The sequence below is a fragment of the Corvus cornix genome, chromosome 6, assembly GCF_000738735.6.
Source record: "Corvus cornix cornix isolate S_Up_H32 chromosome 6, ASM73873v5, whole genome shotgun sequence".
Lineage (NCBI taxonomy): Eukaryota > Metazoa > Chordata > Aves > Passeriformes > Corvidae > Corvus > Corvus cornix.
The window spans coordinates 5490784-5511117 of record NC_046336.1 but is presented as its reverse complement, the minus strand read 5'-3'; the positions used below and the strand labels follow the sequence as shown (position 1 = coordinate 5511117).

General features: G+C 42.8%; 1 protein-coding gene across 2 annotated transcripts in view; it reads left to right on the top strand.

Annotated features, from left to right (window-relative positions):
- The window catches only part of GRK5 (G protein-coupled receptor kinase 5), a 151871-nt gene that overhangs the window by 102856 nt on the left and 28681 nt on the right, over nt 1–20334 (top strand). For both annotated transcript variants that reach the window (XM_039553527.1, XM_039553528.1), the window contains 2 exons: nt 1377–1454; nt 19396–19496. In XM_039553527.1, the coding sequence (XP_039409461.1) occupies nt 1377–1454; nt 19396–19496 (179 nt within the window). Of the gene's footprint in view, nt 1–1376; nt 1455–19395; nt 19497–20334 lie in introns of those variants that run through there.

Below are 20334 nucleotides of genomic sequence, written 5' to 3'. Positions count from 1 at the left end.
CAGACTTGAGCTGCAATAGCTAAATGAGCACTGGCCAGATAGAAGGGGAATAGCATTATTACTACATTGTGGTTTCCATGTCATTCCTAGGCTTGCTTAGCAGGGGTATCCATTACAGCCAGCCTGCAGATTTATTGCATCCAGCCTGGAGCAGTACATACATCTTCCAGTGGGCAGTAGTTCTGAAATTTGTTCTTCCAAGTGTTTGCCAGTTCAGTCTGATTTACCTTCTCTTCTTTTTTTTTTAGCTTCCTCCTCATTTATCATCACAGACAGCTTGTATTGGACCGGGTTATTTAATTGGTTTGGCAGGATTTTCTGGGATCTTTTCTTTAATACAGTCATGAAAGCTGTTAGGCTGTCTTCTTTTTTTTTTTTTTCTGGAAAATATTTTGATCCGAAGGCTAAAGCTTCATATCCCAGGCAGTGCCAAGCAGGAATGTGTCTAGGAACTTGTTGTCATTTAGCCACTGGGGTCCCCTGCAGCATGTGTTTCCCTCGAATGCCTGCCATGGATCCAAAACTTGAACTGAAGTGATTAATATCTTCGTGGTACACATGTAATGCTGCTTTTGTTTCTAATATAAACATTTTCCTGAAGCTCATCAAAAGTCAGTAATGCTTCAATACCTAGCACAGTCAGAATTTTAAAATGTAGGTAGACTTTGTGTGTGAGGATGGGGTGCTCCCTTTTTTAATGCACTAGGGAAGCCAAAGAGAATTTTGCTTATAGTGTCTGTTCCTTTAAATAGTCTGTCTCTTCTTGGGCCTAAGAAATCTGCCTGAGAAATCAGCCTTCTGGAGGGACTGAGCCAAGGATGACTAAAAGTGATGGGCAGGTCTCTCTGCTTTGCACAGGTATTGTTAGACCAAGGTCAAGGCATAAATACATAGAAAAGACACATTAAACAAAAAAAGACAACATATTGAAGAATATATACATATTTTCACCTGGTACTTGAAATACCACTGTGGCAGGAGTTAACAAACATTCACTTTCTCTACTATTCAGAGAAATGATTTTACCTTCTGTGTCCACCTTCCTTTTGAGCAAAACCAAATGAAGCTGCCGTCTCTTGTCACTGAATGCTTTCTGAAAGCTGGCTTGGCAAGGTTGTAAAATATAATTTAATTAAATTGTATTGGTGTTAGTTAAGAGACAAAGCCCCAGAAGATGCATCACTAGGGTCTGGCCAAAATATAGTGGATGGTTTTTAATGAGATTGTGTGTACAGGTTTTACTTCCACCAGAAAATGATATTTGTCCTTTGGATTTTTCATACAGAGTGTTCTGTTAAGGCCACATCCAAAATGAAGTTATAATGGTGAAATATGAGTGCAAATATTGACTTTTATTGTTTATATGTCTGTTCCAGGCAGAATATGAAATTGCTCCAGATGAAAAGCTGGGAGAGAAAGGAAAGGAAATCGTGATGAAATACCTCACCCCAGAGGTAAGGAGCAGCCAAAGTGGCATTACTGAAGGAATTCTGCAAGGCACACCTTTACTAAACAAGGTTGTTACAGGCTTTGTAAGCCAGACTCCTAAAATTTATGGTGGCACTCTCCAGTGAATAAACCTGCAAGTCTTACACAGACAGAAAAAAAATTATAATGCAATCCAGTAATTGACTTCTAAGGATGAACTTGACTTACCAGAGGCTTAATTCATCTGTGAGTGAGGAGAGGGCTTCTCTGGTCTCTTCTCGGTGTGCAAAGCTATGCATTGGGGGTGTAATGCAAGAGACCTCAGCTGTTACCAGCAGATGCCCCAATTATTTCCTATGCAGCTCAGAAGTGGTGGTGCCATTTCATAATCTGTTGTGCAGAAAGCACAGGCAAGAATGGCCTTTCATAACAGACACTGCATTTTGGTACACAAATCCCCACTCCCCGTTTTCCCCAGGGTGAGCAGGGACGCTCAGGACTGACGGGACAGTGGGGTTTGGAGCTCAGAGGTGCTGTCACCCGTGCTTGTGTCCACCACGGTGGGTCCTGAGAGTTGCCTCTCGGGGCTGTGGGAAGGAGAGGAGCTCATGGGAGCCTCCGTGTCCACAGGGTGGCACTCCAAACAGAGACATGGATGTGCTGCTGGAATTTGGGACAGGCTGCTCTGGGACTAACCCTTTTGGGGGTGTTCCAATCATTTCCTGACCACATTTCACCTTTGCTACCGAAGTCACTGCCAGTAAGCAGTAAACATCCAACTTCAAACACAAGAGCAATCCTAGGATTTTTCCTAGGTTGCTTTCCTAAGAGTAATCAAAGACGTACAATTGCTGCTTCAACTGTTTTACAAGAGAAATACATTTGACCTTCAGGAGAATTAATCACATTTTTGGCAGATGTCTTTCTGGAGGGTTTAAATGGTACAATATGTTTTGGAGGTGCAGGGGCAGAGCAGACCACTCTTTTTCCAGTCAGTCATTTTCCTACAATAAACTTTGATGCATACTTTCAGTTATCTCAGGCTGCATTTTGGGATCTGGTTTCATTTACTGAGCCTGGCTTGTTTCATGTGCAGCCATTGAGCACTGCCAGTATGAGTTCCTGCTGCCCATTCATTAGGGGCATGAAGTTCCATTGCTTTTTAAATCCACCAAAATGACCTTTTGTCTTAAAATTCCTGTCAACAGAAGAACAAGCGACCAACACTGAGGGAGAATATTTCCCACTGCTCCAGTTCCCATCTGGAAATGCAAAAAGGCATTTTGCTGATAGCAGAGCTAGTAAAGTGAGGGAAGGATAGCATTGCTTCACTTCAACCAGTTTTGCTGCAGGTTTCCAAAAGCCCTTCACTGCTGTCCATTGGCTCTCCTGCCATCCATAGTGCAGCCAGAAGCACATGGAATAATTTAGTGAATGTGCAGTGAAGACCAAGCTGAAAACCACTGCTTCTTCATCAGCAAAGAATGGTGGTGTTACAGGAAGGAAAAATACTGGGACTCCAGAGCTGGAGTTTCCATTCTCTGCTGTGCCTCATGCTTCTTATTTGACCTGTGTACCTGGTTTCTCAGAATGTAAAACTGGCACAGCATATTTACAGTCTGTCCTGAGACTTTTCTGGTATTTGCAAGTTAACTTAACAACTCTGAGCACAAGGAAACTGGATGACCTCCAGTGGTCCCTTCCAAGATCACCTGTTTTGTGATCCTGTGAAACACAGAGATGCTCTCCTTCACTTGTAATCTAAACCTGACTCCCTGGTGCTGGTGGTTTAATGTCTGCATTGGTCTTGCTGCACTTTTTTTCCTTAATGAGGAGCTTCTGCTTCTTCCCAGAGGGACGTGGAAACCCTGTGTAGCAGAAAATACTTCGTAGAGGTGAGGCTGACTGTGCTGTAACAATGGGTCAAATACTGGATTTTCTAATAGGTGTCCCATACAACAAATACTTAAAAAAATAGAGCAAGGCCTGGATTGATTTGATTTCATTTCAGATACCTAACTAAACTAGTCAGATTAGGAGAGCAGATGGCCCTACTGTCCTTTCTTGTCAAGAAAGAGAAATAAGTATCTCCAAAGGACACAATAAAAGCCATCAGAAGTCAATGATTCAAAGCCAGGTTAGATGTCTGCAGTCCAAACGGATGGATCTGGACCCAAATGTCCTAATGGAACACCATCCTGGCCTGCAAAGAAACTTTCTTTTCATTGGAATCTGCATTTCTCCATTTAATTATCAGTCCCTTGAAAGGTACAAATTGCTGCTGATTCTGGAGTCTTCTGCTTTCAGCTGAAAGCTTCTTTTAAGTAGGTGTGTGTCTGTGCTTCAAAGAACCTGATTGTCTTGATACAAAAATAGTGTGACATACAGCTTGACTGATAGAATAAAATTATAGGTTTAGTTCTTGGACAGATAATTCAGTCTTATAATGTGAGGAGTATTTTTCCCAGAGTGCAGGATCAGAAGCACAGTGAAAACAAAAAGTAGACTTTGTGCTCTTTAATATTTATAAATGATTTTTAGTTCTTGCTTAGGTTTTTAAAGGGCATACATATTTAACATACAGCGTGTCGGTATATCACCATTCCAAAGGGCGTTCATTTGCATAGGGAACATGCACTTTATTCAATAAAACATACACTTCTTGCACAGCAGAAAGGAAGAGAAGGCACTTTCCCAGATGAACAGACCTCACAGCAGGACTCCCAGCCCCGTGTGACTCACGCAGCCACTGCCTGTGAGACGGTGCCACCGTGCAGGTGCCGGGCTCCACGTGTGGGAGCAGCGAATTCCCGCTGGGAGAGCTCCTGTGAGAGCGCTCAGCATCCGCCCCGAGGCCACTAAACAAACCCAGCACTCGACAGGATGGTAGAGCAGGGAGGTGCTTTTGCAAGTGATCACAATTCAGGCTCTCCACAGCTTTGCCATCCTGAACTGCCCCTATGTGCTTGTTGGGGAATTGAAACCTTTGGCCTGGTGGACAAGCAGCTCAGGCTTCCACCGTCTCCCTGACCTACAGGCAACAGCAGTGACAAATACAGACAAACACCGGCACCTGGAGGGGAACATGAGTGGTTAAGGCCTCTCAAAGAAGGGATACATACCTAGGAACAGCCTCCCTAAGGATGTGATGGAATCCTCATCACTGGAGGTTTTCAAGATGCTGTTGGGCCCTAGATCATCTCATCTAGGCTCCCTTTCCCATGAAAGGCCGGACCAGATGGTCTTCAAAGGTCCCTTCCACACTGAGCTGTTCCAGGTTTCTGTGTACTCAGGTCCTAGGAAGACATTAGTATTCCCTCTCTCTTGCCTCAAGTTCACTGAAACAGCCACATCCAGCAGCCCATTCTGAACTGTTTGGTGGGAGGGAAATGTAAGGAGCACATGTGATCTTCACACTAAGAATGCCAAAATATGAGTGTTTTCATGGCTTCTGTAGCAGCTTCACTTGAGGGGTGAGCAGGAGGGTGAAAACCCACAGGAGAGGTGTCCTGTAGCTGAGGGAAACATTCTCCGAAGAATTATTCCTTCTCCCTGCACAGGAGTAGCACAATGGTTGTCACACCAGCCAGGTCCAGGTTTCTTAACTAGAATCTTGCTTCTTTAAAAAAGGCTTTAACAATTTCCATGAAAAAGGCAGTTAAAGCTGTCTGCTTGACTTCATAAGCCCCTAGGGCAAAAGTCCAACCCACAGGAAGTCTAAAATTTCTGAGGTTGTGAAATATGATGGTAAAAACTGCTAAAATGAATTGGTCACAAATATTTCTTCCCTGTTTTTTTCCTAATCTCAGCAGTCGAGTGGAAAAGGTTCAGTTTTAGGTCCAGTTCAGTCTGTAAATGGCTCCCTTGAACTGTTGAGTTAAATGGAACCCAACCTGGCTTCATTACCTGACTGCTTCTTGTACTGGAAGAGGAAAGAGATATATTTACCTTTGTACTGCTTTTCAATTGGAGTTTTACGTCTCCATGCAGCATTTTTGCCTTCCTGCCTGACAGCTGCCATGCCTTACTCTACTAAATCACTATCCCACTATTTGCTTTTTCACTGTAAATCACCTTGAGAGACGCTATATAAAACTAAATTGATTTGAAATGGCTCTTAAGACAGTCTCCATATGCCATTATAGTTTATATTTGGACTCAGCTGGGTACTAAAAATGTTACTGAACAGGATGTCTAATGTGTATTGTTATCCCCATTAAAATACTTCACAGAGTATGAAGAACGGCAACAGCATTAATTTTCTTATCTGAATTCCTGTCCAGTCTCCTTTCCTCCAGGAAATGCACAGAATAAAGGCCATGTTTGCACTCTCTTTGCTGCAAGAGGTTAGCTGGGCACAGCAATAAACTCCTTACTCCAGTCTAAGGCTAGCAGTGGGGATTTTGGTAAACAAAACGATGTCTTTGTTTTTATGAACAATTATAGGATAAGGAAGGGAGGGAAAAATCCCTTGAAAGGGGCTCTGGCTGATCAGCAATGCCTGACCTTCCACTTGTCTACTGGCTAAAATGTGCCCTTCTCTCAAGTCAGTTGTTTATGGAGAAGAAAACAGAAGTAAGATGGGTTAGATGGAATTAAAATGACACATGAGCCCTTCTGCTGGGCCAGGCCATGCAGCTGAGTCAGGCTCCTGCTCACGGACACCTCTCCCAGCTCTGTGCACCATCAAAGTAGTTTCCTTTTGGCCATGCTTTGATCCTGAAAACAAGGATCTTGGCCTCTCTCCTTGAGACTTCTTCCCTCCTTCCTATTTTCACCACCAAAATAAATGCAAACTTCAGCACTTGTGCTTCTGAGTGAGTCATCTTTGCTGATCAGTGAAGCCCTTCCATCTCCCAGAAGGGAAGTTTCATCTATCACTTCTTGATGATTCTGGCTGAATCCTGCAGGTCACACCACACCAAGAATTGGATTCAAGTCCTGAGACCTCTTTCTCTAAGTGTTTAGTTTTACTACATGCCTCCTGGGGAACATGTTATAATTAGTTTTTGGGATGGCCAAAAGAAAACCTGAATGCCGCTCTATGGAAGCAGTAGAAGATAGAAACATTAAGCTTCTGTAAAGCAATCTGCAGAGTTTAATGCGAGACAGAGGCTCTGTGTTTTGAAAGGTGAGCCTTCAGGGACTGTTTTCTACATTGTTATCTTTCTCCTACAAATTCAGCTTGTATCACTTATATCCAGCAAGTCATCACTGTCCCACTGTAAGCTTATTATCTTGCTGATAAAAGGCCAACACAGTATCAGCCAGTTTTCACTGGCTGCAGTGGATGGCCCCTTAAGACTTGGTCCAAGACTTATCTCTACAGCTAATTTTCAGATTTTTCTAAACCATTTCATTAATGACCCAATTGAAGTAAGCAATGAATGAGGTGCCTGTCTGTCCACAGGGTGTTACATGGACTCGGGATGGGCTACAATTATTTACTTGCTCAAAGCCTTATTCACTGCGTCCTTTGGGTTCCTATTAGGAGACTTTTCAGGATGCTAAATGCTTAAGTAGAAATCCTGGCATCACTTGAGCCAGGAGAATTTTGCTATTTAATTAATTACCCTGGGACTTTGCCCTTTGCCTCAATGGATTTCTCATCTCCCCTTTCTATTGACTTCACTACTCTACGAGTACCATTTTAGCCAGACATGATAGCATTACTTAGGGCTCTGCTTTGCAGCTCGCTTAATCGATACATAATCCAGTCTCCAGAGAAATCAATGTATAACTCCTGTTGTTGTTGCAGAGACAGCACAATCAATATCTCTGCTGATCACTGTCTGAGTCCAGGAAAGTACCTTCTCAGTGGGCGTTCTGAAAAAGCTCATCTTTCCAAAGTTCAGTTCTGGGAAAATATCTGAGAGGCAGAATGGCAACCGTGTTACTCAAATTGATGCTTTCTAGTCAGAATTTATTTTGATAAGCATTTGTCTGTCACTGGGGCTGGGCCGTAATGTAGTGTGGTAGGGAAGCTGAAAAATCACAGTGTTGCCTTGATTAGGAGTCCCTTTGCTGTGGTCTCAGGCAAAAAGGCTTTTTTCTCACGGTTTGCTCGAGTCCTATTTCCTCATGCTTTACCCACTGTTTATAGTGCAAATGTTAGTTAACTAAACACTTACTGAGGGCTTCTGTCTCTTGCAGTGGTGCCAGACTGCAGGAGAGTCTATGGAAACAACATGGAGCCTGCCCTGTCCTGATGCTGCTGTCCCAGATTAGGTCCTTGGGTGGTCCCGTGTCCTGTCCTTTAGACTTAGGGAGGGCTGCATTTGCAATGCATTTGCTCACACTGGTAGAAGGTCTGGGCTGGAGTCATCCACTGGTTTTGTGCTAATCAGTGCTCTTGAAGCTCTGCTTGTCCTTCCCTGCTCTGGAGAGGTTACACTCCCCAGTGTACATGCCTCGTAACTGTTTGTCGTTTGTGGTCAGGAAAAGCATTGGGATGCCGTGGTCATTGGGCAAAAGCCTTCTGGCTTCCCTGTGTTTGCTGGAATTACTCTGACTTGACCCTTCAGAAAATGGAAACTCATTTCCACTAATGGATGTCAGCCACACATGTAAACCTGGCTTACATCTGTCTGTGAGGCAGGGCAGGCCCCCCAGCCTGCTCCAGCTCCTCCCGGAGAACAGCCAGGCCATTCGAGAGGACTCTGCAAACAAAGAGCAGATCTGCTCTGGGTTATCTGGCAACGGGAAGGCTGTACTTGCCTGCCCTTGGCTAATGAATATGCTAATTATAGTGTCCTCCTCTCTGTTTCAAGGGTCATCTTTTCCCTATCCTCTCTGCATGCCCCTCATGACTTATATTCGGTTTGTATGGATTATCCAGTGGCCAGGGAAGTTAATTCTAAAAAGCTTTCAGGTCCATTCAGCTTTCCCAGAAACAGCTTCTTCTGCCTGAAAATTTTGCCCACATGGGAAAAAAGGAATCAGCCTTTTCCAGCTGTCTGGAACACTGACTTGCAAAACTTCCAGAAATCTGCAGGAGATGGCTTTTGTGTGTTTGCACAGAATGACATTAAAATAGACCTCCGGTGAGTCCAGCCTCTTGCATTCCCAGCACTCAGCCTTGGAGGCATCTGGATTGGAGAGATGAGATGACTCTTTCTTCCCACTGGCTACGGGGAGCCCGGGGAGACTCTGAGTGTCTCAGCTTTTAGATGTTTAAAGATTGATGAGGTGAATTCCTTGCTACGTGTAATGCAGAATACATTAAATTACCTTGCATGGCATATCCACACAGGCTTCTCTGCACAATTTCTCAATAGTTCAGGAGTCCTTTCAAGACCTGACCTCCACAGCCCTTCCATCCCCCCACTTGCTGCAACTCTGCTGATTGGTTCAGTTTTGGATTTCTGAAGCTAAAAGCATAATGGGTCAACTAATGTCTCCCTGAGCTCAGGATTCCTTGTGCTAAACTCAGAAGCAGTAACAGGCAAACCTATGCTTAATCCCAACAAAGAAGAGAATGAAGAGGCACATGGTGATAATGGAAATTAATCATACTTTATTTCTCACCTGATTGCCTTGTAATAGGAAATTAGGATTCTGGAAAAACATCTGGAGACTTCAGCATCTGAGTAGCCTCACAAGAGTGGGCCAGGGCAAATTCAGATGAGATGCCTGAGGCTGACACCTTTGGCTGGGATGATGCAACTAGAAGAATCAGTAAACTGATAAAGTTAGATTGTGCTATTTTAACTTGGAACCAGGAATCACAGGATTACCGTAAGGAAGGTTTTAAATTTCACAGAAAAAAAAATATATTTCATTTCCTTGAAATATTGCTAGGTAAGTGTAAAAAGTGAGATTTATTTTAAAAGTCTTTTTTTTACAAATTGATTTAGAAATAATCAGCATATTTAAGTTATGGATATGTGACACTTCAAGCTATTCGTGTTTAATATTTTTTCCCAATAATGCAACAACACTTTAAAAAGTCACTTAACCTGCTTGCCAAGCCTCAGCTAGTATGCTAATTTATTATTTTTTAACCAAGTCAGACTCTGACCTGAGTCCAAAATCAAGCATACAGGAAGTTTATTATCTTGCACTGATGTTTGTCCAACTAGCCAAAGTGAGGAAGAGCGGAATATGCCACTGCAAACAGTGTGTCATTCCCTACAATAAATGTCTTCCCTTCCTGTTCTTTGCAGATGGCTGCTCCCATATGACTGCTAATGGATCGTGTGATCCAGGTGATATGGGAATGCCCTGTTTCCAGCAGTGCTAGCAGTGATTTTGTTTGCCTTCCTGGGTGTTTCCAGTCTTTTTGTGAGTGGGCCACTGGTTCCTGCCTGATGGTTGTTTAATTCGTTTCCTAATTCTTTCCAAGACCTTCCTGGACTCTCTTTTGGATTTTCATTTCTTCATTCAAGTGTTTCCTCAGGATTTTGACCTGCTAATGGAAAAAGATGAAGGCAAATTCCATAGAATCCCCCTGGAAAATGATGGCAAAGCAGCCATGGAGTGGAGCTCAGTGGGGATCAGGCTTCAGCTTGCAAGGGAAGGGTTACTCCTGTTTACAGCCTTGTGTCTCAGGAGTGAATTCAAGCAGGGATCTGTTTGTTTTCCTGCAAGAAAGCCATTCAGTAACGTTGAGGTTGTAAATGAGTGTTTATATGTTTAGGAATTTTTTTTTTTTTTTTATGGAACAAATGACATTTGGTTTACCAGAGGAAGCCAAGCTATGACTATTGCAACATAAGGTTGCTTGCTAATGTTTAGGCCATCCATCACTGCAGGAGAATGTTGAAAGGTAGGAAGGTCCTGATAAAAGGCTGGACACTGGATGTTATCCAAACCTATTAAGCACATGTGACAAGAGAAAAAAACTTCTTGAGAAGAGAAGCTTTCAGAATTGTCCTGTCATGTTTGCTGCTAGTAATAGTGGAAATACCATTCTTTTCCCAAAAAGCTTTATCAACCATCTGGCTGCTTGTAGCAATGCTCTGTAGCCATGGATCCCTTGGGTTGCTTACAAAAGTGGTTCTGTGACACTCCAAAGGATTTGAGCAGCCTCACTGTGGGGTGGATAGAATATCCTGCTTGATATCCACCTTCTCTTCTACTCTGTTCCTTAAGCTGCCCCCCTCATCCTGCTGACAGGTACAGGTTGTTTAATCTCTTTTCATCCTTTAACATGGGTGCAAAATTCTTTTAAGGCAGAAAAAGAGCAACAACAAGTAAACCAAAACTTTCCCTTCCCCTGCTTTAAAGCGAGTTTATTTAAAACAATTTCAGCTGGCTGGTTTATGAGCACCCCTCCACCAATAAACCTATTGTCTGCAGAAAGGAGGAAAAATGTGTTTCTTTGGTGAAGAAACCTCTATGAGCATGCTTCTAAAGAATTATTTAAAAAGTATGGGTAGGAAAGGACTAGGGTTTGAAGATCCAGAAAAATACCCTGCCAACCACTTCTTGTGAGGCCAAATTTCTCACTAATTGAAGTCAAAAGCGTATCTTTTGACCAGTTTAGATCCTTAAAATAAGCTGTACCAAAAACCCCATAGCTGGTTGGAATTGCGGCGAGTGTTTCTGTTTAATTGAAGAGTATAAAGTCTGCAGCTGATTCACTGGACTTGCAAAAGAAGATGATGAAGCAACTAAATTTTGTCTCATGGGACAATTTGTTATTTCAAAATTACTTTCTATGAGGCTTTGGCTGTTTAAGCTCTGGTCACCTATAGGAGCCAGGAAGAATTTTCTCCTTCTTGAGCCTAGGCAGCCTTTTCTCTTCCTTTGTTGCTCCAAAACTCATGTTGTGGTTATGCCCCCAAATTTTCTCTGAATCAAGTAAGTCAACATTCCAAGGAAACCACACTTTGGACTGAAGAGCTTTATGTAGGAAAGACGTTGACTCACACCATGCGCATGGCAGTTGCTTGTTTGCCACAATTGGGAGCCGAAATGGAGTTTCTAGAAAGGAGTAGCTACAAAAATGTCTACTGACAAGAGGAAAAACAAGGTATAGCCAGATAGCAGGCCCTGTTGGTGACTAACAGGAGAGCCAAAAAATAATTCATATACTTCCTACGCACTTGTCAGAAAGGAAACCTCAGAGGCTGGTGTTTTTCCAAGGAAGGGCATAGTTCTGGACTACAGGTTGTATCCCAGCACCAAAGAGGAAGAATGCTGGAAACCCAGGGAGGAAACTTGTCCTTTTTCTGCTGCTGGGCTTGCTGAGGCAAGGAGTCCAGGGCAAGTGAGAGAGCCTGAAGCTACATTAGATCTACTGCAAGAACTGAGGTGGTAGCATGGCCCTTTGTTTAGCATTGGTACAACCCCTCCAGGCAAGAGCATTCCCAGCTGCTTGCTGAGGGCTCTGTTGTCTCCAGTCACTGTATTTTTCTGTGTGTCAACATGTGTTTTGATAGCTTAGTAGCATATGAGGGAAAACAGATTTGTCATGACTCCAGCTCAGCTTGCAGCTACAAAACAAACCCCACAGCTGACAGGCGCTGCTGATTTGCTTCCCGCAGATACCAGCGAGTGATCCTGCCCTCAGTACTGAAAATGCCATTTGGTCAGGGAAGAGGATCAGGCTCAATATTTTCTCTGCCGTTGACCCTCTCTGTAATCTTGGATGAGGTATTTCATATCTTTGGCCCCTGCTCCCACTCCAGGGCTGATGAGATTGGTTTGCTTTGGAAGCTCTGGCTCTCATGACGTGTCTGTAGGGCCTGGCACTACGGGCCCCCATCCTTAGGTGTCATGTCTGCACACTGTTGCAATAGATAAATTGCTACTAATAACATGGGGCCTTCCATACTCCCCATCCACCTCACTGCCAATTCCTACATCTGTCATCTCAAAGCAAATATCCTGGAATTATGAAGCCTTTTGCTTCACTGGTTCGCCTCATACAGACCCAAATGACTGTGGCAGGGAAAATAAATAGTAAAAAAGAAAATGCAGAAGTTGATTAGTTAAAGCTGCTCCTGATGTAGAATTGGCTGTTTACTACACTTACAGCTAAAACTGAACAGATAAGATCAGACACAGGGAAAGGCAAAAGAATGTTCCAACATTTTTGTGCGTAGCACCAAAGGGCGTTAGGAGACTGCGTGTGCTGTGATGGTGCTGGGATCCTTTCCATCACCAAGGGAATGCCCAACTTTGATTTCCCAAAATCAAAATACAGCCCAGACATTCCATCTCCTCATCCGCTGCTCTCCTCTGAATTTCATGATAGGACTCAGTGATCTTAAAGGTCTTTCCCAACCTCAAGGATTTTGGATTCTCCCTGTCAGTGCCTTCACACTTTCCCTCAGTCAGTCCCTGGCTGCATGGTCGGAACTTCCCCAGCTGTAGCTTGGACTGCTGGATAAAGCCAGAATTTCCAGGTTTTTGTGTATGAACTCTTCTCGTCCCATCATGCATCATCTCACACAAAAAGTTCATTTTAGCCTGTTTCTGTCATCGTTTTGAGGTCTCTACTAGTGGCAAATCTGTGTGGAGATTTTCAAACAGATTATATGTGGAACATTGCTGTCAACATCTGAAAATACACATATCATGAAGACAAATGCTTGGAAGCAGAGACAGCTCAAGAAAAGTTACAGCTTGAACTTTTGTCCATTGACTGAAACGTTTTTAATTGTTTTAAGCTAGTTTGTTGTGGAATGTTTTCATAACCTGAAACATAACATATGCTGCACGTTATTTATTTTACGCAAGTGACTTTTAAAATAACTCATTATGTTTCAGTATCAGCTGCATGCCTGAAACTTGCCAGGAAAGCAATTGTGTTTGTGACAGAAGTTTGCATGAGGTCTATTCAATCTAAAGAGTGTGGCATCTTTCTGGTTCATATAGTTTCTGTAGTGATGAACAGTCATGCTTTAAGGCACCCTGATGACTCACATTCACTGGCAGGAGCTGGTATGAAATGAAAGCCTGTACTTCTAGGTTTCTATTCTTTATTCACTAATTGCAAGCTACAATTAGACTGATTTGAGGAATCTGAGCATATCTTGCTTTTGTTTAGCTCAGTGAGACTTCTTTGATTTCAGTCACAGGTGATGATCAGATCTTCTGCAAAACACATCTCTTAACCTTCTGCTCACTGTTCTGTAAAATACTGTGAGATTGCCACCTAGCTCGTAAAGATTTAATCCTGCAATGAAGCTTTAATATTTTGAGGTCCTTAGGTGGAAGTCACTGTGTAAGGATGAAGAATTACCTCTGAACTATGGACCTGCTCTGTTTCTTGCAAAGTCAGTCTGGCCAAACTCAATGCTCTCCCTTTTTCTGGTCTGAAGTTCAGGGTTCTGCAATCCATGTCATTTGTTTTTTTGGGACACAGTGATGATTGAGACAAGTCTTTGAAGCGGGACTGTTCATCTGCAAAGAGGATTCTTATTCCTTTACTCAGAGCTACAGGTTTCCTTTGGTGAGCACTCAGTGTACAAACTCCCTTCCTCATCTGTTCTCAGGGCCATGCCATGTGCCTGTGTTTTATGAAGCCCAGTGTTTTGCAAAATCATTGGTACAAAGGACTGGGAAAGGGCTCAAGAGCCTCTTGCATTGAACAGAGATCAAATACACTTAGATGATCAACAGATGTCTGAGTGCCCTTGGAGGTCTTTCAGACCTCTGAGAACAGATTCCACAATATTCATAGGCCTGTTCTTCTGCTTCCCTGTGTGAAAAATTAGAATAAGAAGCCTTCATATCCAATTAAGTAGATTTCTTCACATCATTCCCCCAGTGCAGAGCAGAATAATTGATCCCTGCCCTCTTTATTAAAAACATTTCTATATTATGAGACCTTTATCAAGTTTCACCCTTGCTTTTCCAGACTAAACGGATCTAGTTCCTCGGTGCTTTCCTCTGGGCTCTTTTTCCTAGGCATGTTTCTTAACTCTCCAGGCACTTGGTGCTCTATAGGTTTCTCAAATGGTGGTGACCCCAGCTGGATATGTCTTTAGCTGGAGTCTCAACACATCCCTCTCAGTCCACTTGGTCACTTGGGCACTTTTCCTGTGGAAACAGCAGCGTTAAACACAATGAACCAGCTCGGCCCGTGCAGGTTCGTGTTGTGCGTGCATCTGCTCTGGGCTCTGTGCAGTTCCGAGGAATACCTGGGGACACCTGCTTCTCACCTCACCCCCATTCCAGAATTGTGAACCCCAGCTTCTGGGCTGCCAGAAAAATGCTTCTGCTCCTTGAAAGTGCCAATCTCTGCTCGCTGGCTGCCTGCTTTCACCTCCACAGGCTTGGAGGCAACACCTGTAGTGCACCACACCTTGACCGAGGTCACGCACTGTAAACATTTGGAAGTTCTCTCATGAGAAAAGGTAGAACAAATAACAGATTTTCATTAAAAAGTAAAAGAGAAGGTCTTCTGAATGCCTCCCCTGGTACTGCCAGCACTTCAGCTTGTTTGATAAAGAATTTGATTTGCTGATAGATCAACAGAAGGTCGGATGTCCCCCACACAGTCACAGGGGAAACACTGTCTGAGAGATGTTGTGAGTCCCATGGCAAACACACAGAGATGACTTTAGGAGAAGGTTTATTTGCTGGCTGTCCTGTTCAGTGAACTCAGCAAGGGCTGGGTCTTGGAGGTCTGAGTGAAATAGCCTGTAGCAAAAGTTACAGAGCTGTCAGAAAAGGAGAGGCCACGTTTTGAAGTGTAGCTATGGAGCGTGACATTCAAAGTAACAGATAATGGGGAGTCACACAGCCTGGAAGCTTTTGTCTGATCTGAATCAGATTTTTTTTTTTTTTTTCTACTTTTCAGTACTTCACTGGGGTGCCAGGACATGGGCAGCACCAGGCACTGCTGCTGGACAGGACTCTGCTGGCATCCAGACTTTTTGTAGGCATGAACACAACTAACCCTGAGCATGTGTGAGACATATCAGCTGTTCTCATGCCATTTACAGAAAGGGAAGAGCAGCTGAGAGGAACTCTTTTGTCTTATAAATACAGAAAAAATAAAATTTAGAAGTGGAGATTTTTCTCAGGGTGGGCTAATGGCACTCAGAAGTAACTGAATATTCGTTTCTTGTTTCTCAAATAACCACTAACACTATTCCTAGTGGCATTCTTTTCTTAAAAATTAAATGGGAGAGTATCATAAAACTGAGATATTTCTTTGCCAGCAAAATATTTGTACAAAGGTTTTCAGTTTCTGGCCATAAAGGAGAAGGTATGGGAGGTAGGAGATTTTGGTTAAAACCTGGTAAAAGTAGTGTGGACTTTTGGACTATTATTAAAATGTCTGGTCAAAAAGGATAATGTGATGAGAGAAAATTTTGTTGTAGGATCAATTTAAGCACATCTTGTGTTGCCATGAATCTGGTTTCAGTTCCATCAGCTTTACCCTAGTGTTAATCAGTTGATTTGCCTGGCATAATTTCTGATTTACATTATCGTACACGAGATCAACAATGACTTTCTTTGCCTTCAGGAAACAGAATAGCCATTAGGGGAAATATGGGACTATACTTGTTATAACTCCCCAGAGTTTTGTTTTGAATGCAAGAAGGTGTAACTGTTTTCTGCAGGTGTTTCTGAAGAGTTAGCAGAATATTCTTTGTCACAAGCTCAGATGTAATGGTCTTAATCATGGTGTATGGCTCTCCTAGCTGCCACAGGACATTTAATATGTTGGAAAAGGTGTCTCTGTTCCCTTGTAAAAGCCAAATTTGCTTTTACAGCCATTGCCCATAATGCAGCAGGAGAATGGTGTTAATAACCATTTCATTGTGGCTGCAGAAATCTTCTGCACCCCTCCAGGGAAGAAGCAACTTTTTCATCTGTAAATGGCCAAAGTGTTACCTTTGGAAGCTTTCACTCTTGGGATCCAAATGCTTCCTTGCACGCATAACCTGTGCTACCTAATTGTTCTCCAGGGGAGCAAAAGTAGGTTGGTGGGTTGGGTTTTGGTTTGTAATTGTTTCTGGCTTTGTTTGAACTTCTGAAGGCTGTGGGTATGCCCTGTATTCGCACACAGAAAATGGCAGCTGTGGCTATTTAATGGGAGCAGTGGGAACTGTGAAGTCTCAAGGAAAATCTCAGGAAGGATCATACAAAGGCTCCCTAGAACTGTAGGCAGAGTTGGAAAGGGTTGGGTTTGTTTCTCCCAGGCACATGGTGCCCTGAACTCTGTGAGGGGCTGTAGAACGACACGAAATGCTTTGCTGGGCCTACAGAAGCTTTGGAAATTATCAGCCTGTGGAAAAAAAAACCAGCTCTTTTTCTTGTAATGGAAAATGGAGTGGTCTAGGGAAGTGTTTGCACTGCTCTGTAAGGCTTCAGTCCATGCACAGGATTTCAGTGTGTTCATGTCTTTGCCTACCTTGATATTGTTACCTTGCTCCCAGTTTGTTCAGAGGAACTAAAGACTCAGAGGTCAGCAATGAGTGGTTTTGAAAACCCAAGTGGTGACTGTCTCTCCCACAAACTTGGAAAGAGGAATCACAGTCTGTGTCATTTTTAAATACTTCCCGCATTGTCTTACCATTTATTTTGCTCATTCTACCCCCCTTTCACTACAAGAATTTAATTTCCTCTTTATGAATAAGAGTTAGCTGATGCTTATAATTTTTTTTTAAATGTCCTTTGATCTCAGACAAAGTTTGATGGAACTAGCACTCTAGTAGTGTGTCATAGGCATGATCCTCAACACTAACCTCAAGGCAGCTTACCTTCCACTGGGAAATTAATTTCCAGTGGGAAATGGGAGTTGCCTGGCATGAGTAAGAATCAGGTCACTAGTCTAAATGACTAATTATGCAGTTTAGTACTTAGCTTTTGGATTCTAGTTTTGACCTCTAAATGTACAACAAGTTCCAGATGTAATCAATAGTAACTTCAGTTAGAGGCCCCGGTATGGATTTTGCAGAAGTGCTGCTCCATTCACATCAGAAGACACTCCTGGTCCACACAGTACCAAGACTGTGGAGTTCATGGGTGTTTCTGTACCCTGTAAGTCAGAGAGATGATCATCTTGGACTGGGGCTCAGACCAGTGGATTCATACAGCCACGTACCAGCTCTGGGCTACCAGTGAGCATTTGTGTGCAAATGTGTATCCACTGAGTACATAAATTGTACAGGTATTCATTCATCTGGTTTCTAGCCAAAATCAACTGAAATACTGCTAATCATTAGGCTTTTGTTCATATCTGAATATTCCTTTAAAGCCTTTGTTTTAATCTGTTTCCCTGTCTTTTCCCCCAGTAGTTTCAGTGCTGTAGGACTGGAAAACAGAACTTTTGGGGTTTTTTCCTAGTTCTTTCATTGCTTCCCTCTTGCCTCTATTTACTTTCTTGAACTAAAACGGGGACTTAATTTCATTGTGGGCATGTATATTTACCTCAGTGGTCAAGCAGGCTGAGAAAATCTGGCTTTGTCTCAGTCTCTCTATCTTTTAGATGATAACATGAGGGGCTTACCTACCTCTCAAGAAACCATGAGACAAGAATTCTTAATTATTAGTAATCTACTCTGCCTGTGATTAAAAGTGGGTGTCCCCTAGATATATTTTGACGAGGAAATAGAGGAATATATTGAGGAAATGAGGAAACATTTCAGCAAGGTCAGAGGTATCCGTAGCACCTTCTGCAGATTGTCTGTCAAGGCTGAGCAGTGAGAGTGCATAACACAGCATGCACAGACAGTTCTGTAAACCATGTTCCTATTTAAAAACATTCAAGTGGAACAAACTTACTTTTTCGTGTCACAACCAGGATCATATTCACATTTCAGCAGTGGGAAGGAAAAGATAAAAGACTTAATTCAGCTTTCAACATGCTGGAGATTTTCTCTGGCTCCACCTCTGCCCCTTCCTCTGTCCTCATTCCCAGTGTTTTTGAACTCTGCCTGCAATGCATTTCAGTGCTTGCCAAGACATCTCTAACTAGGGGTGAGTTAATGAGAACATCTGGCCAGGAATGAGGGATGATGCTCTGTGACCCACCCACTCAGCACATCTGGTGGTTGTGGGCATGGATGGGGGACATTACTGAGCATTAAAGCTTCTGCAAGGAAGGAGGATTTTATCATCTATGGCTGGGTTTATTGAAAATACCCAAATCCAATTGGTTATATAAAGGGACTTTCATGTACTTGGGAGAAATGCCTGTAAATAGGTGCACACACACACAAATATACACTTTGTAATATAATTACAGTATACAGGCGATGTGTAAAAATGTGACTGCCTAAAAAACTGTCTTTTTACATAATTAGTCCCAAAAGTCCTAAACTGGTTAACCATCAAGGCATATTGCAAGAGACCTCTCTTTGGTAAGGGCTTTTTGAAGGGCTGAATATACATTCTCTCCAAAGGGAGGAGAGGATGAAAAGAGTTTATATGCTTGCTTGGCAAAGTTCCTTTTTGAAATTATTATTTTGAAGCTGCTGAATTATTTTTGTCATTCTAAGGATGAACTAAGGTGTCCAGATACTTTTGTGAACATCTTTTTATGCTTTGTATTATGTTAGATGTAGATCTGTATCAGTAAGTACCAATGCTCTGCTCTTGTTTTGCTTTGCTGGTTAAAAAAAAAAAAAAAAAAAGAAAGATGGATTTTTCAGACTGCACAATGAATCACCCATGAAGTGAAAACACTGGGCAAATTCTCTTTTGTTTAATAGAATGGCCTGTACACAGTTCAGGCCAGCACATTTTTCATGGGATGCAAGGGAGCAGTTCAAAGAATTGGCAAGGAGTGGGTCCTGCATATTCATGAGGCTGGGCAAGGAGGTGAAGGTACAGGAGAAGGCAGAAAAGCAATGTGAGGATAGAGTGGAATGTGGAGCGAGTTGCCACGGTATCCTATTTTACTGCTCTTTGACGTAAAGCTCCTTTGCTTTTACACAACCGCTGGAATTGAATGGCAGCAGCTCGGGGCATAAATAATGAATGTGCCTCTCACATGTTAAAGAGAGGAGAATCTGCACCTCGTCACAGAGTTAATGTGCCCCTCTCTTTTCTCCCCAGTCTCCAGCCTATGTGCCCGAAGTCAGTCGAGAACTTATCCAACAGACAGAGGAGAAGCTCGAAAACAGCCCCTGCAAAGAGCTGTTCTCTCCCTGTACAAAGTAAGTATAACACCCGAACATCACAGGGTTGCAGCCAGCAGCTTGTAAGGAATGTGTCAGACAGAGACATTTCAGTCTGAACCTGAGGCAGGTATCTTTGGCTCCTGCTCACAATCCTAGAGGCAGAGCTGACAAGCGGTGAAGTCATTTCATCTGAACAAAATATAATAAATATTTCCATGCCATTATATACACTACACACAGGCACTTACTGTTTCAGGTATTTGACAGAGTGTTCTAGCCAAGTAAACCAGCCGTGGGTTTCATGCTGTGTGAAAAGAGCTACAAAGATAATGTATCCAAAGAAAACATCTCTGTTTCAAAGTGAATAAAAATTAAGTGGCTATACAGTCCATTTAGACAGAGGAATGTGCAAACTTGCTCCGCATGGCTTTTCCAGAAAATCTTCACCAGGAGAACGGGGCTTTTTTAATGCTTTCTGTCTGTCTGTGGCGTTCAAACGAACGTGCATTATTTCACCCTTTGTCTGGGAAAAGGCTTATCAGTTTCTGCAGCGATTTGTGCCATTATGTGCTAAAGCTCCAGGTATGCAATCTGCATTTGCAAACCCTGCCCCGAGCGCGTCCACGCCAGTAGATCATAAACCAATAAAAATATGAAAAGGAGGGATCATCGCACGCGGGCCCATGTGGTTTCTGGCTGAGCGCGGTTTGTTTTCCCTGGGTGATGTAATGGGGATTTGTAAAATTTGCTCCGCTGTCATTCATTGTTTTGACTCATTTCATTGACCTTTTCTGGTTTCAGTTATTCTCTGCGTTGGTAGGAGCTGTGGGTTATTTCTGGCCTTCCCTTATAGCACAGGCAGTCTCCTTGCATT